Raw genomic sequence first — 26,101 nt, 5'->3', positions numbered from 1 at the left:
TGTCATAGCACGGCCGGGCTTCTGAGTTCCTTTTCTTCACTTCCCAACCCCGAGGCTAAGGTCACAGCACCTCTGGGAAGCTAAACCTTAGAAAGGCTGTAAAAAAAAAGTAGAAGGCAGAGCTGTTCCCAGCGCGCGGAGTAGTTTTGTGTATGTGTTTTTTTCGGGAACCTTGAACTTCGGGCCTTAAGTGATCCTCCTGTCTCAGCCTCCCAAGAACTTAGGACCACAGGTGAGTGGTCTGGCGGGGCTGGGGTGGGGATGGGAGGTGGGGGTGGTGGGAAGAGCGGAGGTACCCAGGTGGCACATTTCCCAACAGCCCCTGTAGGCTCTGGTTTGCGGAGCCCGGGTGCCCTCTAGTGGCCCAAAAGGGTTCTTGCTTCAATTGGGTGGGAATGGTGCCCCTGGGCCAAGAGTCGTAAATACAGGTCTCAGCTTCCTCTCTCCCTCCATTTTTTTCTTTCGTGTGTCTGTGTATGTGTGGTTTGCCTACGTGTATGTATGTGTGCTACATGTGAGCAGTGCCCACAGAGGTCGGAAAAGGGTGTCTCTCCAATGGTTCTTATTCATTTTCAGGCAGTCTCATTAGGTAGTTCAGGCTGGACTCAAACTGGTGGGCCTTCCCTGTCCGCCCACCCTCCACCGTCAGGTACTACGGACAATTAAAAACATTTGTGAGGGGGCTGGGGAGATGGGACAGTGGTTAGGGCCTGAGTTTGACCCCCAACACCCACGCAGAGTCTATAACTCCCGTTCCAGGGGATCCAGTGCCCTTTTCTGGCCTCCTTGGGTACCAGGCACACGTGGAAGCAAGACACCCAGAAACATAAAATAAAAATATATAAATACTAAAGATTTGCTTTGTCTTTATTTAAAACACACCAATTCAAGGTACGAATAGTGTGATCCATGCATGTAATCCCAGAACTTGGGAGGTGGAGGCAGGAGGATTGGAAGTTGAAGGCCAGCCTCAGTTACATAGTAAATCTGAGGCCAGACGGAGATCTACATGACCCTGTCTCAAAAACGGTGTCCCCACAAATCCCCGGTTCCCTGGGGCCCATCTGACATGTTTGGCACACAGATATTAAATCCCCAGGTCTGGGATGAGTAGCAGACTATCCCTGAATTGCAGGGGGGTGGCTGGAGCTGGCAAGGCCTTGGCTGAGGATTACTGCCTAACCCTCCCTAATCTTGAACAGCTCCACACTCCATCTATAGATTCTCTGGGACTAACAGGAGTGTGTATGGGGTGGGGTGGGGACTTACACGGCCAGGGTAACTCTGCAAGAACTTGATCTTCTCAAAAAGCTTGATGTTGTCGGCACGCAGGCTGTCCAGTTCGCTCTGCAGGGCCTGGATGGTGTGCTGGGCCATGCGGCTCTCCTGGGAATGGGGTCAGGGCAAGGGTGGACAAAGGAGAGATCCAAGGTCTTCATTTGCCTAGAGCCTTTTCTGTGCCCAAGTATAGCCTTGGTGTGTGCATGTTTGTATGTACAAGTGTGTGTTTGTGTGTGTGTGAGTGCACGCCTGTGGACACCATAAGTGGGTTGTGGGGATTGAACTCAGGTCCTCATGTTTGCACAGTGAGCACGTTACCCATTGAGCATCTCCCCAGCCTCCCATGGTCTTGAACTGCTGACTCTGCTCACAGATGCGCCCTCTAGAAAGTCTTTTAGCAGGTGAGTCAATTTCTTCATATTTGTGTTTTTCTATTTGTTATGTTCTGATCTTTTTAAATGAAAATTTAAAAAGATTTATTTATTTTTTATTATATATGTATCAGTATATGGCGCACATGGAGACCAGGATAGGGTATCAGACCTCCTGGAGATGAAGTTGTGAGTTGCCAGGCAACTGCGATGGACCCTGGGTCCTCCCTCTGCAAGAGCAACAAGTGCTCTCTACTGAGCCACCTCTCTGGCTTTATGGTTTGGATCTTAGGCCCTTTAAAGATTGTGTGCTGGGCTGGAGAGATGGCTCAGTGGTTAAGAGCAATGACTGTTCTTCCAGAGGTCCTGAGTTCAATTCCCAGCAACCACATGGTGGCTCACAACCATCTGTAATGGGATCTGATGTTCTCTTCTGGTGTGTCTGAAGACAGTGACAGTGTAGTCATATACATGAAATAAATAAATAAATCTTTTAAAAAAGAGAAGGTTTATTCTCCAGTCTGGGGTGCTATTCAGACGTGGAAGAACAAGATATGCCCTTGGAGAGAATACCAAGACTCAAATCCTTCCTATTTCATTGCTTCCTGGCAGCCATGAAATAAGCAGCCTGCCTTTGTCATAAACTTTGCCATGATATGCCGCCTGGCCACAGCCCAAGGCAACCACGCCAACCCAGCATATATTGAAAGGTCTGAAACCATAAATGCCCCCCCCAAAACCCTTACCTCCTCTGTACCCTATCTTTTTTCTTTTTGCTTGCAGTCCTGTAGATGGAACCTAGAGTCTTGTGTGTGCCAGGTAAGTGTTCTACTCTTGAGCCACACCCCCAGCCCCTCGCTGGGGGGTTTTAGGCAGGGGCTCTACCACTGAGCCACGCCCCCAGCCCCTCACTGGGGATTCTAGGCAGGGGCTCTACCACTGAGCCACGCCCCCAGCCCCTCACTGGGGATTCTAGGCAGGGGCTCTACCACTGAGCCACGCCCCCAGCCCCTCACTGGGGGATTCTAGGCAGGTGCTGTACTACTGAATCACATCCTAACTCTACCACTGACTTACATCTTCAGTCCTTTCTTTTCTTGAAACTGGGACTTTCTAAATTGCCCAGGCTGGCTCTGAATTTAAGATATCTTCCTGTTTTAGCCTCTTCAGAAAATGGGATTATAGACCTGTGTCACCAGTCCTGGCCTAAAGTTCCTTTTTGTTGGGGCCAGCTCTACTGTCTCCAGTCCATTCTGTTTCCCCGTTTTCCAATGTGCCGCAGATAGTCCTCTATGAATGGTTGAACCCAGAAGCTTTCTGCCTGAGTGGCCAATGTACACTGGACTCTTGTGGTGACTCATTCCTGCCCAACGCATCTGTGGGCATTCCAGCCAAGCAGCCCTGTGTCCTGTGTCTCTTTCTTCTAACCCTGAAAGAAATCCCTAACGTTCTTTGAGTTCTTAAATACTTCTTTTTAAAGAAAAGATTTATTTATTTTATGTATGTGAGTACACTGTAGCTCTGTCTTCAGACACATTAGAAGAGGGCATCAGACACTATAAAAAGGGCTGCTTACCCCCTCCACTCTCTCTTGCTCTCTTGGCCTCTTGGTCTTTTGCTCTCCCCGCCTTGTCCCTCCTCTCCCCATTCCCTTTCTCCCTCTCCACATGCTCATGGCCAGCCTCTACTCCTCTACTTCTCTCTTCTCTCTCTCTCTGCCTCTACTACCCTCTTGACTCCCCTCCCCATGCCCTGAATAAACTCTATTTTTTACTATACTATCATGTGACTGGTCCCTCAAGGGGAAGGGATTCCTTGGGTTTCTCAGAGGCATCCTCTTTGCCCCCATGTCTCGAAGCACCTCCATGGGCCATATCTCCCCTCCCTTTAATCTTTTAACTAACACTGGTGCCAAAACTAGGGACATCATCTTTTCTTTTTTACATACACATTATTGGTGCCCCATGTGAGGAGATTAGATTTCCTCACGACTGGACATCTCTCCTTTCACTGGTGCCATGACTCGGATATCTCTCTTCTTTCTGATCCTATTACAGATGGTTGTGAGCCACATGTAGTTGCTGGGATTTGAACTCAGGTCCTCTGGAAGAGCAGCCAGTGCTCTTAACCACTGAGCTGTCACTCCTGCCCTCTTGAATACTTCTTAATGCTCAACATGGTACAGCCTCTTCCAGGATGCCTCAACTGCACGGAACACATCTAATCCTAACACCGTTTCAGTATCTGTTGTTTTCCCCAAGCCTGTGCCTTTCTTTATTTGTGCTCTCAAATTTGCAGCCTAGGGGGACAGGAAGTGGGGTGGAACTCACGGCCTCCAGCTCTTGGTTCCGGGTGCGGAAACGTTCCCTCTGGCTGGAGATGATGGAAAGTAGGGAGTCCACCTGACCTTCTGGAAGGGTCCCACTGGATGACACTGAGGGTCCTAGGAGGTAGCAGAAAATGGCTTGGAGTGTAAGGGTGGTGCCCTGCTCCCCGTCAGTACTGACAGAGAGCCAGGTCCCAACATCCCCCCCCCCCCAAGACTCTTGAGCTGGACGGAGCCTTGCATCTGTCAGGTGAACTGCAGAGGGGGCGCCATCTAAGATCTGTGATGCTCGAAAACAGCTCCAAATGCAGTAGTGGAGATGGTGACAGTGTGGAGGGTCAGTGCCAGCGAAACACGGGCACACTGCGAGCAATGCGAGCCACGAGCAGCCCACGTCACCCTGGCTGGTCAGGACCTCAGGTTCTGGCCTGGACTCTGCAGAAGGTGGCTCTCTTGCTGATGGAAGCAGCCCTGCTGTATCTCTTTCCTGGGGTCTCTGGCAAGCCATGGGGACAGTGGCTACATTGCTGGGAGGGGACCCTTTTTTCTTGGAGGGAGAACATAAACTTTGGGTATCTGAGTTCTTAATAGGCTCCAAGTGCTTTCCTTGGCCCCTAACTCCCTGCGTGTGTGTTATTTGGCCAGTCCTTCCTCACCATAGAACAGAGCTGTGGCCTCCTTGATGGGTTCTGGAATCTTCTCCAGGCCTTGCTCAGAAGCTCCCTGTAGGGTAAAAAGGAAAAGATGAGACCTATTTGCCACACTGTGGGAATGTCAAGGGTGTGCAGTACAAATGTGGGATCTGGAGCACGTGAGTCCGACTGCTCTATATCAGTCACTGGGTGTGGGCAGGGTCCGCTGCTGCTCTGGTGGCCAGAGTCCAGCAGCCTAGCTCCCACCCGGCCACAGACTGTGCCCTGCTGTATAGCCTGACTATGTTGACCTAGGGTCTTCCAGCTTCCCTCTCCAGCATAGTTTTTCATCCCTCGCACAACAGGCCAACAAGGTGGCTCAGCAGGTAAAGCCAAGGGTGAGGATCTAGAACCATACAGTAGAAGGGGAGAAGTCACTCCTGCAAATTGTCCTCTGGCCTCCACTGTCACCCTGATAGGTTACTCTGTCTGTCTCTGTCTCTCTCTTTTACACACACATGAATGAATGAATAAATAAATTTAATAAAAATTAAAATGAGGGGGGCTGAAGAGATGGCTAAGATGTTAAGGGGCTGCCCTTCCAGAGTCTCCAGGTTCGATTCCCAGCACCCCCACGCAGACAGGTCTCAACTATCCAAAACTCTAGGTCCAGGGGATCCAACGGCCTCGTATGGACTCACAATGGTGCACATGTAGGCGATACCTGAATACATTAAAAAAAACCCTCAAAAATTAAAATGACAAGTGGCTCCTCTAGGTGCCAGTGTTTGCAGGACATGGGTTCATCAGCTATGTAGCGGGCCCATATGACCTTGCTTTGCCTCTGACTAGAACTTTTAGTGCCTAGACACAAGCTAGCAGCAGGCCTCAGGGTGCTGTCTACTGGTTGGAGTAAACCATGTGCCATCTGCTGCAGAGTTAGAAAAAAGATGGCCTGCATGGGGCAATAAAGCCTCTGTGGGAAGACCTGGGAAATCTGTCTTTCTGGGTTTGGGGACACACAGTGGAGTGAGGGGAGAATGCGCCGTGAGCAGGGCAGACAGAGGCTCACCTCAGCATCAGGGCGTTGGATGGACTGGATGGTGCTGAGGTCCTGCTCCAAGCGAGCGATCAGCTCCTTCTGCTCAACAGCCTTGGCTGTGGCCTCCGTGAGGTGGATCTGCAGCTCCGCACAGCGCCCTGTGATGAAAGGAAGATGCAGCCATCAGAGGAATCCAGGGACACAGGGGTACTAGGTACCTTGCAGACAAACCCAAGTTTGAAAGTATGAATGCCCGAGAGCTCTGTTTGCCTCCTCCACATCTGCACTGCCCGCAGCCTAGTGTTCTGAGATACTTGGAGGCAGGAGGGGATGAGGTGCATTGGAAGCAGGCAGGAAGCTGTTTTAACTTAGGAACTGCCCACAGATGTGTTGTAGTCTCCACTGCATTAACCTTAGATGCAATGGTGAAGACAGAGGTAGTGGTGGTAGTGGTGTGACCATCCAACGCCCCCTGACCTGTAACCCTAGTCTTTCTCCTACGAAAGAGCAGGGGTTTTAACAAGAAAGCAAAACCCTTCCCCTCCTGATGGTACAAGTAGAACCAAGGCTTTGTACATTTATCATGCTGGAAAAATTCTCTGCTGCTGAACTCAGTCCTCACTGGGGGATTCTAGGCAGGGGCTCTACCACTGAGCCATGCCTCCAGCCCCTCACTGGGGGATTCTAGGCAGGGGCTCTACCACTGAGCCATGCCCCCAGCCCCTCACTGGGGGATTCTAGGCAGGTGCTCTACCACTGAGCCATGCCCCCAGCCCTCACTGGGGAATTCTAGGCAGGGGCTCTACCACTGAGTGCTCCCTGTACCTCAACTTTCGGCAGATGCATCACTTTTTCTGTCTTTTATTTACGAAACCTGTTACAGTAGGGGGCTGGAGAGATGGGCTAAGTCTTTATGAGCTCTTGCAAGATGACCTAGGTTCATTTCCTAGCATCCACATGGTGACATCTCTAAATCCAGTTCCTGGGGCTACGACACCCGTATCTGATTTCTGCAGGCATCAGGCACACACGTGGTGCACACGGAAGTAAAACACGTATACACATTAAACAAATACATAAATAAATGAAACAAAGCCCTGACAATAAACTTCACTCTAAATCCCGTCCATGGCCACCAGGGGGCAGTGTGGTCTCAGAAGTCTCAAGGCTCTAGCGAGCCTTGACTGGAAACAGTTCAAGTTCTGGTTAGCCTTAGTGCTTCTCTGCCAAACCAACGGGCTGGCAAGCAGGAGTGTCAGAGCATGATGGCTGGGCTCTGGGTCCTGGGCTGAGGAAGGCCCACTGTCATTTCAATATACATCCCCTTCTGCACCTCGATGGTCTGATCAGTGGGGACATACGGCGTAGGCCTTACTCTTGGCCTGTTCCCACGCACTCTGCACTGCCCAGACTCTGAATGGCTGTCATTCTAATTGGGCTACAAGGTTAGTGGTATTGGTGGAAGTAAGGAGGTGGAACTTATCTCCTCATTGTATGGTGCAAATTCAGGAGGGCAGACAGACAGAAGCATTGAGACGGGGGAGAAGACAGCCACAGAAAGCCAACAGGGCTCTGGGTGTCATTTATAGATTGAAAGAGACAGGTGAAAGGAAGGGACTGGTTCAGTTTCTGAATATCCACCAACTGGTCCCATAAGGCCCATGAATGGTTCCATGTCAAAGGGCCTGTGCCCTGGGCTAGAGGTGCAGGGCTGAGGGGAACCTATACAGACACCTGCTACCCATCCTGAATGACTGTGGGTCCCTAAAAGTGTGCAAATTATCACAGGGACTCACCAGGGACCCAGGGAACCCTGCTGCACCATTGCCTGGGGCTTGGATCAGATAGTATGGCCCACTTGTCTTATTTATCACCAGTCTGTGGCCATTTCAACATGGAAAGGACCGGAGGCTCCCAGAGGTGCCCATGGACACAAAAGAGTAGAGTGTCTAAGCGGGTTGCTGGGAGTCAGAAGATGGCAGGTCCTTGTGAATACCAGAGACATTCTGGCCATATGTGAAGCCCTCTGAGAGCAGACACTCAGGTGTTAGGCTGGCCCAGGCCCAGGCCATCAGAGAACAATGTGTTGGGCTGGCCTGAGACCTTACCACTATGGCTGAAAATGTTTCCTCAAAGTGTGGCAGCAATGAAGGGATCTTGGTTAGGGATGAAGATCGGGGGAGGCTGTCCCTGAAGACATGGCTTTGGGGGATGCTGAGTGGCCAATGCGGATGTGCTGCTGAACTAGGGCATAGTGAGGAGGCTGGCAGAACAGGGCAGGGGGCTCATGGGGTGAGGCTGAAGGAACAGGGACTAGGGCCCTCTGAGTTGCAACTTGTCTGCACATGGAGAAGCCTAACACCGTGTTGATTAATAACACACACCAAACTTGACAGGGTCTAGACTCATCTAGGAGAAACCCCCCTGGGTGTGTCTGTGAGGGGATTTCTAAAATGAAGAGGGAAGACCTACCCTGAATGTGGGCAGCACCAACCCATGGCCTGGTGTCTCACACTGCAGAAAAAGGAGAACGTGAGCTGAACGCCAGCCTTCATCTCTCTCTGACGCCATGTCTCCTGTTATGACAGACTGTACCCTTAGACCCCAAGCCCAGATAGACTTCTCCTCCCTTAAACTCCCTTTGTCTGGTATTTTGTTGTAGCAACGAGAAAAGTTACCGTGTGGAGGAGTCTCAGCCACAGATCATACAGAGAATGATGGCCAAGCCTGCCTTGTAGGTTGGGGGTAGGGGCATGTGTACCAACATGTTTTGGTCACGTCTCTAGATGGCCATGTGGCAGGAAGAGAAAGAAGGTCCTGAGCTGGAATGTCCCAGAAACGAGCTTGAATTCTAGGCCTGCTCTGCAGGGAGTTCATGACCTTGGGCAAACTCTCTAACTTGGGAGGGAGGTCAGCTTCAGGATGGCAGTAGGAGGGAGTGTTTGAACTCAGGAGAGGAAGTATGGGCCTGGGCCTGAAACCCTCAAATGGGGAAGGGGTGAGCAAGCAGCTCGGTGTGGCTCTTGAAGCTCCCGTGAATGGCTAGGAATACATGGATTTGGGAACCTGAGCTTGCACATGGAAGCTGGAGAGACCCTAGCCTAGCTAAGGAATGGCTGGAGGCAGTAGGGGGGGGGAGGCAAACACCCTGAGGTGAGGAGTGAGCCCTTGGAGTATGTTCAGGGCCCTTTTGGCCTGGGTATGGTTTAATTCACAGAGGGAAGGCCCAGACCAGCCAGAATGTGGAAGAAGGGCTTTTGCACACTGGCAGTGATAGGGAAGAGTTGGTACCTAGTGCTGGGGAGCATGCGCGAGAAAGAGGGCACTGGGAAGCAAGGAGCATGCCGGGTAGAGTGTGATGGGGCTGTGTGAGGCTCCTACAAGTGTCTGTGGAGCCTCATTCTTCTGGAAGCATCTGGAAGGGCTTCCTAAGGAAGCATGTTTCACAGAGGTAGAGAAAGAATACTATCAAGGTGGGATCTAAGGAGGCCAGGCTCTGTTATAAGACTGAAGCATGAAGGGTTGAGTGTGGTATTTCATATTTGTAATCCTAGTGTGACAGGATTGTGGGTTCTTGGCCAGTCTGGGCTACACAGTGAGAACCCGTCTCAGATAAGACAAGAGCTAAGGATACAGTGTGCCTAGAGCACTGAGGGTCTGCTAGCATGGCTCCGAGTTTGCCTAGAATCTTTCTCTCAACCCCTAATCCATTGGAGACTTGGGGGCCTGTCTCAGTGGTAGAGCCTGTGACCTAGAATCCCCCAGTGAGGGGGAGCTGGACTTGTAGTTCAGACATAGGCACCTGCGTAGAATCCCTCAGTGAGAGGCTAGGGATGTGGCTTGCCTAGCATGCACAAGCTCATGGCTCCCATCTCTAAGGCTAGAAAATAATAATAATAATAATAATAATAATAATAATAATAATAATAATAATGGGAAATAGAATCAAGGCACAGGAGGCTGCAGATAGGTCAAGTGCAAAAACTTTATCACAGTAGGAGTCAGAGAGGCATAGAGAGCTATAGTCATGGCTGTTCTGATGGCAAGGGACACTGCTGTGTCTAGTTAATCAATGCACACTGTGACACCTTTACCCTGAATCTGCAAGGCCTCATGAACACTGAGAAATGCCTACTGAGTTGTTTTGCCTGCAAATGTCCCAGTGCACCACAAGGTGTCCTTAACAAATTGTCCCCCTTGGTCCTACTGAAAAATTTGTCTATTCTCCACTGCCTATCTCCTTAAGCCCCATCATCAGTTAGACTCTGTCTACTACCTTAACTGAATTTGTCCAGACCGCTCGCCAGCCCTGCATATTGCTAAGTTGCACCAGCATCTTGCATCAGCAGCGAGCACCAGGGACTCAACCCTGCCAGCCAGTCCTCAGGTGGCCTGTTTGCTATTTCTCTCTGCTAAGTTCTGAGTGCTGCTTGGGCAAAGGGTCTCACACACCCATTCTTTCTTCTCGGGCTGGCTGTAATAGACCTTATCTATATGCCTGGGACTCTCTGCTGTGTAGTCCGTTCATCTGTCTCTCTCACACAGGGTCTCACTATGTAACCCAAGCTGACCTCAAACTCACAGCAGGCTTCTTACTTCAGCGTCCTAAATGTCCTGTTGATAGGTGTGCACCACCATGCCTCTCAAACTAATCCTGTTTAGTATTTAATATGCGCTGAACTTAAACCTGCTTCTCCCCCCTCCTGGGATCTGCTTTCTCCAGTACCAGCCTCTGCTTCTTGGCCCTGTGTCCTGGTCAGCTCTTTGTAGCTATCTAGCAGAGGCTTGGACAAAGCCTTAGTCATTGCTGTCTTCTATTCTAGGTTGGTAGTCCTGGGAATTGAGTGCAGGACTTCACACATGCCAAACAAGCACTCAACCAACTATGCTACACCCCCATCTCCCCAGTGGAAACTCTACTCAGGGCCTTGTGCATGCTAGGTAACATTCTACCACTGAGCCACACCCCCAGACCCTCACTGGGGGATTCTAGGCAGGGGCTCTACCACTGGGCCACGCCCCCAGCCCCTCACTGGGGGATTCTAGGCAGGGGCTCTACCACTGGGCCAAGCTCCCAGCCTCTCACTGAAGAATCCTGGGGAAGTGCTTTGCTACTGAGCCATACCTGTAGCCCCTCCATTTCTGGCCCTACATGCTCCCAGAATGGCTTAGTAAGGCCAGACCCAGCTCTCTGCTACCTTATGGGAACCATGGTGAACCACAGCACCAACAGGTTTTGTCCTCTCACCAGTGTTGACCAGCCCCTGAGATGTTCTGTCAAATGCAGTGGACAGAATGCATACAGACAGCTCTCTTGTTCCAATATACTGCCCCGTCCCACGGTCCCACCCTGCATATTTGTCTGCAACTGTACTTTCTCAGAGTATCTTATTAAGCCTTAATGGTTCTTAACCTTCCTAATGCTGCGACCCTTTAATACAGTTCCTCATGTCATGGTGACCCCCCAACCATGACATTATTTTATTGTCACTTCATAACTGTAATATTGCTGCTGTTTTGAGTATGGTATAAGTATCTGATATGCAGGGTATCTGATAGGTGACCTCCAGAGGGGCTGAGAACCACTGCATTAAGGCCTTGAATTTGATTCAGACCCACTTATCCTTAGGGAAGGCAGTAAGGCCTATTCCTGGAGGGTTGGCAATGTGCCTACAGTGGGTGAATCTCCCAGCTGCAGCCTGGAACCTTTCTATCCGCTTTTGCCTCCCAAGCTGGCAGTTTATAAAACAGCTCTACAAAAACACACGCAAAGCTGGGTATCTCAGCACATGTCAGGAGACAAGAATCCCAGCACTTGGGAGTTGTAGGCAGGAGGATCAATTGTTTGGGCCATCCTCACCTATATAGCAAGATTCATACTAGCACAGGGCACCCGCCTTCAAACAAACAAATGGCAGGTAGATACTTGGTGAAATCCTTGCCATCCCTGAAACCCATTTTTTTTTTTTTTTTAAAGCCAGCTATGGGGCTAGAGAGATGGCTCAGTGGTTAAGAGCACTGGCTGCTCTTCTGGAGGACCCAGGTTCAATCCCCAGCACCCACACGGTGACCAACAACCACCTGTAATGCCAGTTCCAATGCTCTCTTCTGGCCCCCTTGTGCGCCTGGCATGCACATCGTACACATGCGCATATATGCAGGCAAAAGGAAAACACCCATCTAAATAGGATGATAATAAGAAAAGCTAAAAAACAGAGAAGCTAGGCACAGCAGTGGATTTATAATCCCAGGGATGAGGAGACAGACACACGCAGATCCATGGGGCTCCCCAGGCAGTCAGGTTAGCTCTAGGCCAATAAAAGGTTACTTTAAAACACCTGGGGAAGCTTTCTAGGAGAAAAAAAAAAGTATGTTGTCTAATTCAATTCAGTTAATAGATATTCTTGTTCTGAGACAGAATCTTACATAGATGTGGCTGGTCTCTATATAGCTAATGGTGACTTTACACTCTTGACCTTCCTGCTCTAGCCTTGCAAGTGTGGGATTACAGGTATGGGCTGCCACCATTACTTCGGTTAAGTTAGCTTTAGAAGGAGGGAGGTTAGGGCTAAAGAGATGGCTTAGTAGGTAAGAGCACTGGCTGCCTTTTGAGAGCACATGAGTTCAGTTTGCAACACCCACATGGCAGCCCACAAATATTGGTAACTCAGATCTGATACACTTTTCTGGCCTCCTTGGGCACCAGGCGTACAAGTGGCACACAAATATACATGTGGGCAAAACACCCATACACATAAAACATGTATTTTTAAAGTGTGTTTGGTGGGCATCCCTAAACCCTGGTAAGTGGGTAGAATTGGCGAGCTAGCCCTAAATGTATCCAGTACCACCTTGTAAAGCTCTGGTGGTTTCCTGATAATTTTCCAATGGGAGGGGGCTGGTGTTTGGAGACAATGGTAGTGACAGCTATGTCCCTTGAGTGTCTCAGTGAAGCTTTGGGGGCTCCTGCCAGGAGGAGGAGAGCTTGCAGAACCGGCTGGTATACAGCCGTACATGCAGGCAAAACATATACATAGCATACAAAGAAAGAAAGAATCCAATATTATTAACACTTGCTTCGGAGGCTTCAAGCATGGAGATATTCCTTCTGTATGTAAGCATTTTATGTTAAAATCCCAGGCTTAATGCCTGAATGTATATGGCCTCGGGTAAGGCTTTGCTCTTTTTCTAGACAGGACTGGTAACTCTGACTAAAGATATCATACCTTTCTACAGACTTTACCCCCTCAGAAGACACCCTGTGATGTCACTCAAATTCCTTGGCAACCCCTGAATAACACCCACCAAATTCCCACAGACGACTCTCATGAGCCCAGTAAAAGTGACGTTCTCTAACGAAGCCCACTCCATGCTTTCTCAAGCGTCTCTTTTTCTCTTAACCTTTGTGATTAAAAGTTGAATGAGCAATGTTGATGCCAGCAAGATGGCTCACTGGGTAAAGGTGCTTGCCACAAAGCCTGAGGACCAAAGTTCAGTCAACAGAAGGAGAAAATGACTCCCATAAGTTGTTCCCTGACTCCTACAGGTGATACCCATGTACCCAAGTACACACTAAATTTAAAAAAGTCTTTTAATAAATATCATCTCTGTTCATACTGTCTTATCCTGATTTCTTTTCTGCAGGGAAGCTACCATTCTGGTTCTCTTGAACTGAGGTCCCTAGAGATAACAGAACTCCAGCTCTTGGGGGTGACAATTGAACCTTTGTTATTGTCATCCTTGACAATATCCTTAGGTAAGGGCCACATTCAGCTGCAGCAGAGACCAGTAGCCCTCACAACAGGCCAGGATGTCCCTTCATAATGACAAACAAGGAAGCAGATACCCAGGTATGTGCTTGTTTCAAAGATACAGGGGTAGAGAGAGACTCAGGCAAGCAGGCAGGTGTTTTGGGTCCTCTCACTGGGTACAAGAACCTGACAACACCCAAATCCCCTGCATCCCAGGCTTCTCCCAGCATTGCCCTGGGTTGTGTGACAACGGGGCACGCAGGAAGTGAATGGTGATTGAGGCGCCCATTGTACCTGTGTCTAAGAGGCGGCAGTTGTTCCTCAGGGTGGAGAAATCTTCAATAAAAACAGCCCACACGTGCTTGTGTTTGTATAAAAGATATTTACTTCAATTATCACACCTAGGGTGCTAGTGAATACATGGTGTGAGCTTCGGTGATATTGCTTCTCCGTATCATAATAGGGACCGTTGGACAGTGCAGAGAACAAACATTTCGTATGGCTAACCAAAGACAAGGGATGGTGCTGAGGGGCCGACGGGTGCCTCCCCCACCCCCACGCCAGCCGGGACCAACTCTTAAATGCCGAAACAAATCACAAGAAAATCAAGACTGTGATAGGAGATGGTCACAGCAACACAAGGCTTCTCAAAACTACTTGTACAAAAAAAAAAAAAAAAAAAAAAAAAAAAAAAAAAAAAAAGGAGAGAGACATCTTTAATAAATTTTTTCTTCCTCTCGCTTCTTTTTGGTCAATTGGGTCTTGGTGAGGATTAAAATAAAATAAAAAAGATCTGTGATTGTATTAACACACAAGCTCTATAAACACCTAAGACTTAGTGCCTGACAGAAAAAAAGGTAAATACTGCTAAAATGTAACACATGATGGGGGAGAGGCTTAGGAAGGGCTGACTTGTGTCTTGTGCTGTGTTAGTAGTCTAGAGGAGGGTGGTGCTACCCGCTCTCCTAGCAAGTAGTTATTGCACAAACGCAAAGAGCTAGGTCTCTTGTCCTATGGGAAGGGACTCAGGAAAACCATGGAGCTGATTCCTCCCCACTGTCAGCTTATGACAAGCTATTCTCAAAATGCTTGAAGGCTTTTTTTTTTTTTTTTAAATGCATTCTCATGTCTCCAAAATGTCCGGCATTTTTCTGAGGCAGGGGTGGTCTCAGAGGGTGGGACATGAGATGTCTATTTTGTGTATGTTTGGGGTGAGGAGGAGAGAACTAGAAAGATGCAGAGAAGAGAAATGCATAGACTAAGAAAAATAAAAACCCTTGGGGGATGGGGCAATTTTATTGGAGGACTTTTACCCCTAAAGAGATGAGTAGGACCTTCCTTCCTCCCCCTGACTTAAAAGAATGGGAAAGATACAGAAAGAAATTTGGATTTGGGCTTAGTGGACTGTTTGGGGTAGAGGCAGGTATCCCGCCCTGCCTAGGGGTGAGCTGGCCCTTCACCTGTCCCTGGGGTGAGCCTCCTTTTTAAGTTGCCACCCCCAGGTAGAGGTCAGTCCCACATACACCCACCCTCTGCTGAGCAAGCAATGGGGCTTCTTGCTGGCTGTATTCCCAGCCATGGAAAAGTCCTTTCTCCACTTTCCCTGGCATGGGAGGATACAGTGCTCTCTCCCCCACACCACAGGTGTGGACGCTCTAGCCACCTCCAGTGCTGGGAGAGACCTGTTGCCTCACAAGATGCTTCTGACCAACTTTGAATGCAAGGAAAGACAACTGACAGTGGAAAAATCAATGCCGAGGCCACCTGTGGGGAGCACTGACAAGCCACCTTCCAGCTTAGGGTGACGGCGATGGCCTTGGCCAGACGGCCTGCCTCTCTCCTGACCCAGGCTCGCCAAACATTCATGAACCCAGAAGTTCTAACAGAGGCTCTAGGAGGCTTTGGGGGAACTTGAACTTGGCTTTTTTCTTTTTCTCACTGCATTGCAGCGCCTCTGGGAGGGAGCCCCCCCCCCCCACCCTCCGTGCTGCCTGACACGGGTAGATTTGTTCGTCAACTCTCTGGATCGAACAGTTAAGATAAGTAGAGACCGCCAGGTTTTGAATGGCTACTAGGGAGACAGGTGTCTGATTGTGCTGGAGAACTCCCTTCTGTCCCTCATGTCTCCCACAGCTGGTCCCAGACCCCTTTGGACTCTGGGATAGGGAGAAGAGAGGTGGGGAGCGAAGGACAGTTAACCACTGGAGTGACAGCAAAAGCATTGGCAACAACACAAAATGACAACACACTCCTGATAAGTACTTAAATGATTAACCTAATAATAAATTAGAAGAGGATAGATAGAAATATTTTTTCTTTCTTAAAGAAACATCCTTTTATAATCACCCTCGAGTACGCTGACAGTCAGTAGCAGTCGGTCTATCTTCACAAAGAGAGGGTTAAGTGCTTCAAGGGTCGACTGTGGGGTCAGACATTTGGGAAGGCTCCCCGCTGCTGAAACCCAGGCAGCCATTACCCAGGGCTCAAGGCTGAGCCTCAGTGGCCAAGGCAGGCCAGCTTGCCCGTCGTTCATGAACACACAGAACTACAGTGAACATACTCATCCACGACCTGAATCGATCCTGGTTCTAAAGCTTACTTAGGAGTTCATTTGGTGTGCAATAACGCTATCTTTTTAAAAAAGAAAACAAAATGAAACAAACCCCCCAAAACAAAAGCAACATGATTTCCATTGCACAGAGCTTCGACACAGAGCCATCTATTAAGTGCTTCCTGTTTAAAGCGAACTACAAAAATATAAAATAAAATAAAATAAAACAAACAACAAACAAAAGATAACTGTAAGTTGGGAGAAAAAAAAGGAATTAGCAGACAAAAAGCAGCCCTGTGCCACTTGGATGTGTCTTGCTGAATGGTGTCCTATTTTGCCAACGGAAGTCCCAATGCTTCCTGGCACTGTGCTTCTGATATATTTTCCATAGGGATAGAGGCGTGGTATTGGGATTTAAGGCACCTTTCCTTTCTGATCACAGAAAGCTTAGTACATAGCATATTTGTGGTAGAAATTAAAGCCAGAATACTACAAAAATTACAGTAACAAACTACTTAACATGAGCAAACTAAATCCATCTATGAAAAGCAACTCAAAGGCATTTGAAATTTGAAAAACTGAGGGATGGGGCATGCACATTCATGCATAATCTAACATCTTTCTTTCATTAGCCCCCTCCCCTGAATCCTTGGCAACAATGCTGAACTTTTAAAGCCAGCATTTCAAAGGAGACCAGGAGCTTTGGAAATGTCTTGTTAAAGCTAAATGTCACTTTGTCCAAAAATGAAAACTCGATATGCCATTGAAGACATGGCTGTGGGATCTTTGGAGGGAAGGTGGCAGGAGGAACAGGGGTGGGCACAGGAGAGGGATGCGGATTCGGTGAAGAAGCAGGTCCTCAAGTGGTACACAGGGAACCCTGGCTTTTTCTTTGCTGTTCCTGAACTGTCTTCTTCCACTGGCTGAGCCTGAGGTCTTGGGGCTGTATCCTTTACCGAGGAGCTTGTCCCTACTCTCACTTTCCTGGTAGTTTCCATCTAAAAATTGTTGGCAGAACCTTTCTCATCAGCCCATTCTCTTAGCACGAAAGTCTACAGGTCAGACTGGTGGGTAGCACCTCTGGGAGATGGAACCAAGCCACTTAAGAGTCTCAGGCCACCTGGGTCAAAGTGGCCATAAAGCCTTTCCCTAATTCAGTCAAGTCCCAGAGAAACTGCAGTGGCAGTTGTGCCTAGCGAATTTGACATTCATGACGAGAACAACAAAATAAAACCTAGTTCCCCATGTCCTACAGGTACTCTCTGGCCACCAGAGCAGGTGTGACCCAGATCTACCTACTGTCTTGGGAGCTGCTTTCCTCCCACAGGAAACAGAAACTGGCATGTTCTCTAGGGACCAACATGCATGATGGGGAAGAAAGCTGTCCCACCCTTTCTGTCCTGGAGATAGCTGTGCTTGTAAAGCAGGCTCATGGCAAGGTCTAGAGATGCTGACAGCCACAGTTCCAGGGGAAATGTGCTCATATTATTTGGGGATAACCCAGGACCAAAGGAATGGCTGTGATGGAGGCTGACAGCTGTGTGGGAAGGCAGAGCAAAAGACAAGAATTTCTGAGGCTAGAGACTACTCCTGCCTACAGACCCAACAGCTGCCAGAATTTCAAGAACAGCTGGAAGCCAAGAGGAAAATCCCTGTGCTTAGCAGACTCCAGACAACACTTCAGAATATGCTCACTAAAGGAGGCAAAAAGCACACCTGTCAAGTAAGATGATCTGTCAAGCTTGCAGCCTCTTAAGACCTCCTCCCCCCAGGCCACTTGCTTCACAGTTCTGAGTGACATCAAGTGGTGAGGTTCAAGAGACAGAGGGGGAGACACTGAAGGACAGGAGGAACATCCTTCCCCTCTACCCATGTGTTCCCTGACCTTTGCTCTACCCCATCTCCTCTGCAAGGATGGCTCACAGCCTCAGGGGAATGGCTGGAATGACTACAGGTACCCGTGGGAACACATGGAAAGCACAGCGTGTGACAGGAACCAAGCCATTCCAAGGGTGCCTTGGAACCCATCGAGCCTTGCTGTGTGAGAGCACAGCTCCGAAGGAACACAGATACCCAGTCTTGCTGTGGCAGGGAGGGCACCTCTGATGCTGGTTATCTGCTCTGACTCCCCACCTCTGGGGCTTTCACAGCTACACAACCTTGGGGTGCTTAGTTGATGCTTAGAGTGCCCCCTTCTGCATTGGATACAAGCTGCTTCCTGCTAAGCTTGCTCATAAGCTCCACAGTTGAACTTGGCTCTAGCTGTAGAGGTAGATGGGCTATGTAGGTCTATGGTGTGGCAACAGGCAGGGACTCTGCTGGCCACAGGAGTCCAGAGAAACACTCAGCTCACAGCCCTGCTACATTCTGGGCCATCTACCAGACGTGACTTTAAACAAGGAGAAAAGAGATGCTCATCAGAGGGAAGCTTACCAAGGAGATGGACACCTGAGCCCTGCAGGCAGAAGCATCTGTGCCTGAAGGCTGGTAGCTGCTTTCTTGCCTCATTTTTCAGCGTGGTGTGGCCAAGCACCTGATACTCAGGAGTCTGCCTTAATTTGAACTCAGGACACAGTCATAAGCCACTTTCAATAGGAAGATATCAACTTCAGCTAAATGACTGCATTTTTAAATTTTATTTTTTTAAGAGAGAGGTCCAGTACACAGTGGCCAGACGTCTCAGCTGACTAACGTTTCGAGGAGGTGGTGACTGGGAGCCAGGGCAGAGTGGAATTGAGTGGACAGGTGTCTAAGAACCCAAATTCCTGCCACTTCAGATGCCATAGGGAACTTGGCATGAAGCAAGAGGTGTCAAGGGGGCCTGATGTGAACATTGATTTTATGGTGGGCTCCCACTTAGCCAATTGGGTAATAGCATGAGATCTAGTTAGGATTACTGCCTCCAATTAAGAAAAAGGCATTTGAAATAAAACAGTGATGAAGTGTTAGTGTTTTATGTGGAACCATTTTTCCCCCGGGAGAGAAGTACAATTCAGCGTTCTAAGCTGAGAGTATAAAGAGGATGGTTGGCTGTTCGTGGGAGCTGCCTCTTGGATCTCCAGCCAGTGGAAGGTCACCACATGAGGGAGCGCTGTTCAAGGCACTTGAATATTGCTTTTCAAGATGAAAGGTGAACCCTTGGACTCACACTGGGAAGGAAGGGAGGGAGGACATGATGAGGAGGGAGATTAACCCCCCCCCCCCCCAGGTTTCTGTGTTCTACTGGCAGCTCTTAGAAATACTACAGCAGTGCTAGCTTAACCCCAAACACCATCAAATTGGGATCTCAATTAAAATAATAATAATAATAATAATAATAAATAAGAAAATACAAATACAGAACTCAAGCAAAAACCTAACCAAGTGATTGTATCAAGCACCCAGATGGAGGTCTGGCACAAGAGACAGGATGGAAATCGACAAGAACCTAGTTCAAAAGTTAAAGAAACAAAAATGACTAACTTGCCTGGAAGAGTCAAAGGCTGTCTTACACTGCTACCATGTGGCTGCCAGGATGGAAAAACCCTCGACTATCATTTCCTCAGATTTAATGCTGTGGTTAAGTAACAGACATGCCTTTAAAACTTACACACTACCCTCCTCGGTCCTGTTAACTCTGCTTCTCGTTCTAATGAAAGTTAGGAATTTAAGATCCATCACCCACGATGACAGGTTCCCTTGAGGTTTCTGTGGAGGGAGAACCATAATCCACCAGTGACTCTGCTCCTCCATGTCCCTGACCCCCTGTGCGAATGAGCTCTTCCTCACTCAACACCCTTCACAGAGCTAGGTGGGACTCTGTTTTTTCCTTTGTCCCTCCACTGTGGATTCTCTTCTCACGAACCGGATCTCAAGCTCAGAAGTGATGCAACCATCCAAAGACGGAGCAAGGGGCCTGCCTCCCAGCCTCCTAGAGCCTCTTGGAAACTTCTCATTCATGAAAAGGCATTGTCTTTAGTGTCGTGACTCTTACAGTTTGTGAAAACTCCAACTAAGGGCTTGCAGCTGCAGGTTGAAAAACTGTGAATGAAAATACATAAGCTCCAAACATCATGCAAAAAATGTGGTTTCACATCTGACAGTCAAAGCCTACAAGCTAAGGGATAACAAGCACACTGAGGTGTAATAGCGGGAGATACCTTTAAAATTAGAGCTCCCTCCCACCCTCCCAAATAAAAAAAAGTACTATTAATTAATTAAACTTAAGAAATAATGAATGCACCATTAAAATGTCATCCAAAGATGTTGACCTAAGACAAAAGTTTCAATGATACACAATACGGTCAAAAAGTTTTCAATCAGTAATATACAGTATGACAGCTACATCTTGTAAATTATACCCAATACTGCCGGCAGTCTATCCCTCTAAAGAATATTTGCCCCTTTCATCCCTTCCTAACAATCAGATAATAAAATACAGCACCTATAAATAAGCAAAAAAAAATATATATATATACCGAAATCATCTATTGTTAGTTTAAAGATATGGCAATAAGGAGTCTAAATTAGCAAAACCTGTAGAAGCCATGACTGATAAACCAGCTTATTGAAAAAGGTGGCAGTAGTGCACTCTATGTGTGCACAGGTACTTAAGAAAATACACAGACGTATAAAATTGCACACGCACACGCACGCACACTTTCATCCACCTCTATACTCACGCATATACACATAGACAATGGGAGGAATCAAGAGACAAGTTAGACTTTTGATTTGTACTTAGATTGCCCTAAACTGTGCATAAAAAAACCTTGTGAGAGGAGAAATGAATGAAGGGCCAATGGTCTGGTCTGGAATTGAAGAGCATCACCATTTCGGTGAGTTTGGGCCATCTCTACAGGGATGGGAATAGAGCGTTCTCTCTTCTGCAGGGAAGGAAGCTTCCCACAAATAGATAGGGTTATCAGTGCTTGTGGTGGGAAGGGGAAGAGAAGAGAGAGGAAGAGAGTGTGTGCGCGCATGGCTGCGCCAGCCCTGCCCAAGCCCAGGAAGCATCTTCCCCTGGGGGGGCTCAGTCTGTCAGATGCCCTGGAGAGTGGCGTGAGGTGAGGTGCCTTCTGTGCCAAGGAAAGATGAGCAGACTGTCGCCTGCACACGAGGGACTAACTGCTAAGACCTTGCCGGCCTACATTTCCTTCTTTCGACGCCCGCACATGCGCAGATGTGCCAACACAGACGAAGACACCATAAATAAAACAAAATGAACCGGTACATGCTACAGTTCTAACTTGTCTCCTAAACCTCCAAGTTATGAGGTCTGATCAGCGTGCTCTGCGGTTAGAGGTTAAAAAGCAGATTATAAAATACCTAGATTCGGATCTTTCTTTTTGTCCTGATTTGGCCTAGAATGGAGTGTATTAAACAGACTCTGGCCAGCAAAAGCCCAGAGTCAGTTAAAGCTATGGATCAATGTGCACTACATGTCAGGATTCTAGTTACGTACAAGAAAACACTACGTCAGCTACCACAAAATCAGATATTTTTCCTGATGTGACTTTTCTTTTTTTTTTCTTTTTTTTGTTAAAAAATATGTGGAGTAAATGTGTTTTATTTTAATTCAAAGTTTCAAACGAGAAGATTCTTTTCTTGAAAATATTTAGGAATCCAAACTAGTGTGTTTAGAGTCGGTTTGACTGTGCAATCTCTTAGTGGCAACTGAACAGCTACAAAAACTTTCTTTTTTAATTTTTCTGAAAAAATCCCCCCCTTCCTGGTTTAAGAAGATAATAGTGTATTATCGCTCTGAAGCCATTAGATGGCAGATAAAAAGCCCCCTTTTAATATGTGGGTTTGATTTTTTTTTTTTTAAAGCCCACACGAAAGAGGAGGGCACAAGGCAAAAGCTGTAAAGAGTTATTCCAGAACCTGTGGAAATCACTTAGGGCAATTTAAAAAAAAAAAAAGCAAATAAAACAAAAAACAAAAAAAAAAAAAAAAAACACTTCAGGGTACAAAAAAGCTTGACTACACATTTCCGTTTTCTTCCTTGAAAACACGACATAGATTGGGCTTAATGCTCCTTTGTTTTCTATATGCACCTTGGCCTATGGCGATTTTGCCCTGTGGCCCGCAGGGCGGTAAGTGCGCAACACGTCCAGGCCTCGGGTCGGCACAGCCCTCCACGCACCCGCCTGCCCCAGCCCACTACTAGCCAGTGCTGACTAGCCCTGGGGGACCTGCTAGGCGCAAGTAGGCCTGGCTAGGCCAGGGAGGCCCTGCTGGTCAGGCCCAGAGGCCTGGCGCCCTCAGAACTCCCATTCGATGGGCTCCTCCCGGCTGGCAGCCTTCTCCAGGCGGTGGATGATGCTGTTCAAGTTCGCAGCCTTCTTCTTCCGCACCGGGTTGTCCCGGGCACCCGCTGCCTCAGGCAGACCAAAGAGACTCTGCAGTGAGCTAGGCCTTCGCGCAGGCGCGCTGGGAGGCGCGCTGGTGCTTGGCAACGCAGAACTCCTCTCTGCAGGGCCTGCCCTGGCCACCCCGGGGGCCTCGGTGGCCGTCGACGGCGCAGTGGCTGAGGTAGCGGCGTCCTCTCCGGCCGCAAGTGCGGCGAGGTTTGGCACGGGCGCTGGGGCGTCAGCGAGGCCCTGGGAAGGTGGCCTAGGTCGGCCTGCGTCTTCACCGTCATCCTGTCCTGGGGACCCCGAGGATAGTGGCTGTGCCTTTGCCTTCTCGGCCGGCTGCGTCGCTTCTTCCCGGTCTGCCGGGGCTGCGGCCACCTCTGCCGGCCCTCCCTGAGACTTGGTGGCCACTATGTTGCCACCTGGCTCCTCGGCATCCGCGGCTTCCACGCCGTCACAACTGTCGCCTTCCGAGCTGGGTGCAGCGCGGCTACTTCGAGCTGAAGGTGAGTCGCTGGCACTGGCCTGGCCCTGGCTTCCAGCTTGAATCTCCTCAATGAACAGTTCTCTGCGGATCCGAGACCTGTGAAACAGAAGCAATGGCTGTGTGTGAGGTTCCTGTGCACAGGCCTGGCTTCACCCCTACCCACATCACCTGCTGCGGTCACTGTCCTGTCTGATCACTGTCTGATTTATTTTTTCTGAGATAAGAGCTCAAGTATCCCAGACTGGCCTTGAACTTGCAAATTGGCCAGAGTGAACTTGAATTTCCAGTCCTATAGCTTCCATTTCCCCAGTGCTGGGGTTCCAAGTGTGCACTGCCTTGCTTGGTTTATTTATATGCTGCTAGGAAGAGAGGCCAGGGATTTGTACATTTGAGGGAAGCACTCTCCCAACTGAGCAATATCCCTAGCCCTATTTTGTTTTAGAGACCAGGCTTTTGTTATGTAACACTAGATTAGGGTAGTCTTGAACTGACTTGTGGCTCATTCAGAATTGGGATTCCATCTTATAGTGGTTTACTGGTCCATTTCTTCCTCCTCCATTTGACCCCGACGGTCCATTACTACTTTGCACAAAGCATGGGTCTTGGTATGTATTAACAACTTACTGACTAAATAAATGAAACTTAAGTGGAAAGCCAATTATTGGATGTAGTCGAAGGTAGGAGCTCTAGCTGGAAGCCACAGGACAGGGGTCTCTACCAGGCCTCCACCCAAGGGTGTGCCCACAACTGACTTCCTACTCTGAAGAAAGCAGACCCAGTGGGAAAGTCAGCTGATCGAGTAGGAAGGAAACTAAGTATGTGCTTTTACTATATCAAGTAAAAGTGTATAGGTGTTTTGCCTGAATGTATCTGTGTGTGCTACATGTGTGCCTGATGTCCTTATAGGTCAGAAGAGAGCAATGGCTCTTCTGAAACTGGAGTCACAGACAGTTGGGAGCCATTATATGGGTGTTGGGAATCAAACCTCTAGGAATCTTCCTCTGGGAGAGCAGCAAGTACTTAATGTCTGAGCCATCGCTCCAACCTCCAACTAAGTTTATTTATATATATTCTGAGACATGGTCTCACGTTTGCTCTGGCTTTATGGAGACCTGGCCGGCCTCAAACTCACAGAGATCTGCCAGCTCCTGCCTCCTAAGTGTGGGGTTCAAAGGCGTGGATTACCATGCCCAGTTTCAACTAATTTTTTGTTAACTTTTATTTTATTTTCTATGCAATGATGCTGTGCCCAAACATGTGTCTAAGTAAGGGCATCAGATCCCCTGCAGCTGGAGTTACAGACAGTTGTGAGCTGCCATGTGGGTGCTGGGAATTGAACCCAGGTCCTCTGGAAAAGCAGCCAGTGTTCTTTAACCACTAAGCCATCTTTCCAGCCCCAACCAAGTTTTTTAATACAGCATCTCCCAGTTTTAGGTGGGATGTGCGCAGGTAACTTGCTGGGACACCGAGTGGCAGGACAGAATGCTTCCTTCACATAGCCTCCCTAAGTAAAGCCGGCCCCTCAATTCCCCATCACTTTCATGGTCGTAGGCTCAGTCAGTCAACTTTCTAGGTGTGTCTTTCTAATAAGCCAGCAAGATAAGCAAATGCCTACTGCTGGAAAAGCATCTTTGGGTTAATTAGCACCAAGTCCAGTGTCCTGCAGAAAGTTGGCCTCCATAAAACCCTGGGGCTGGACATGGCTAAGACTTCTTTTTCTGTTCATGTTATTGCTGAATGAAGGGAATACCCTTTTCTGTACCCCAGATTAGAGAATTGAACTAAGGGCTTTAAGAACAAGCAGACATGGCAGCTGAGCCATGCCCTCAATCCCAGACTGGCTAATTCTAGCCAAGTGCTGTTATATGGCTTCCGACATTTCTTAAGCTTTGAGATTTTAAGACATGGTCTTTCTAAGTTTCCCTTGAACTTACCCTGTAGTCTTAAAATTTAAGTCTTTTTGCCTCAGGTTCTGAAGAGCTAGGGTTATAGGCCTGTGGTACATGGTACAGCTAAGGGAATGCACAGGTAGGTCCTGGGCTTGATTTAGGGGGTGTGGGTTTGGCTCAAGATATAAGAACCTTCGGATAGTAGTCTACCTGGTCCAGAGTTAGTTGTTTGTATAAGAGTGAAATCTGAACCTTGTCCCAAAAATTGCTTTTTGGGGGGAGGAGGAAGCTGGGTCTCTTTGATCCCAGCCTCCCCAGTGTTGGGATTAAAGGCATGAGCCACTATCTCCAACTTTTTTTTTTTTTTTAATATTTCCTTATTTTTGTATGAGTGCTTTGCCTCATGTATGTATGTGTACCCACTATATGCCTAGTGCCCAGTGATGCCAGAAGAGAATGTTATGTTAGATCCACTGAAACTGGAGTTACAGATAGCTGCAAACCACCATGTAGATGCTGGGAACCAAACCTGGGTCCTTGGGAAGAGCAGGAGGTTCTCTTAACTGCTGAGCCATCTCTCTATTCCTGTCTTGAAGATTTTTTAGCTGTGATTCAGAAAAAGGAGGTTCTGCTAGGTCCCAGAAATACCCAGGTGCATCAGCTTTCCTTGGGTAGCTTCAGGAACTTGAGAACTGGAGGACCAATCCCTAGTGCTGGCTCTGCTTGAAACTATCTGTTTTCAAGCCTCATGGCAGCAAGGTAAGCAAGCATCCAGCTCTGCTCTGCCTCGTCAGGAGATGGTAGGTTGGGTGGAGCTGAGCTAAGTTTTACAAATAGGATGCAGGTATGACGGGTCTGAAATCCGGCGTTGCCATTTACTAGCTACGGCTTAGATAAACAAATGTGGATTTCCGGGTTCATTTGCTCTCAAGCTCTCTCTCTGAGACAGGGCCTTACTACATTATGTAGCCCAGGTTGGCCTGGAACTATCTACCTCAGCCTCCCAAGTGCTGGGTTTACAGGTATGTACTGCCATGCCAGTTCTTACCGGGCCTTTGCGATGAGGGAAGCCTGCTCTAGTCAGTGAGGCAGAGGTGACTGGCTGGAAGTGGCAAAAGGGCAGTACAGGGTCTGGCACAATACACCAGCCACCTTGGAGGGCATGTGGGACTTTTCTTGGTAAAACAGAACTAGTGATCCTGGGCTTGAGCACTGGTTGGAGGACACACATTTATTTATTTACTTTCAGAGATAAGATCTTACTCTGTAGCCCAGGCTAGACTGAAACTTTCCGTTCTTCCGCTGTCTTCCAGGTGCTGGGCTTATATGTATGGCACCATGCTTGGCATTATCTTCTAATTTTTAACTAATTAATTTACTTGACAGCTAGAGATGTGATACTTATGCTTAGTTCTCCCACTGAGCAGCACTAC

At 48.4% G+C, this 26,101-nt stretch overlaps 1 protein-coding gene across 10 annotated transcripts in view; it reads right to left on the bottom strand.

Annotated features, from left to right (window-relative positions):
- CUX1 (cut like homeobox 1) overlaps positions 1-26,101 on the bottom strand; it is a gene marked incomplete at both ends in the record, with an annotated part of 307,656 nt that overhangs the window by 3,972 nt on the left and 277,583 nt on the right. For 8 of the 10 annotated variants that reach the window (XM_080941104.1, XM_080941107.1, XM_080941105.1 and 5 more), the window contains one exon: positions 22,200-22,875. In XM_080941104.1, coding sequence (XP_080797230.1) covers positions 22,200-22,875 — 676 coding nt within the window. Of the gene's footprint in view, positions 1-1,269; positions 1,387-3,982; positions 4,096-4,634; positions 4,702-5,682; positions 5,811-22,199; positions 22,876-26,101 lie in introns of those variants that run through there. The other 2 variants (XM_080941110.1, XM_080941102.1) reach the window with 1 other exon arrangement.

The sequence above is a fragment of the Micromys minutus genome (assembly GCF_963924665.1).
Source record: "Micromys minutus genome assembly, chromosome: 29".
Taxonomy (NCBI): Eukaryota; Metazoa; Chordata; class Mammalia; order Rodentia; family Muridae; genus Micromys; species Micromys minutus.
Note: the sequence above shows the minus strand (reverse complement) of the source record. Positions and strands in the feature narration are given on the sequence as shown.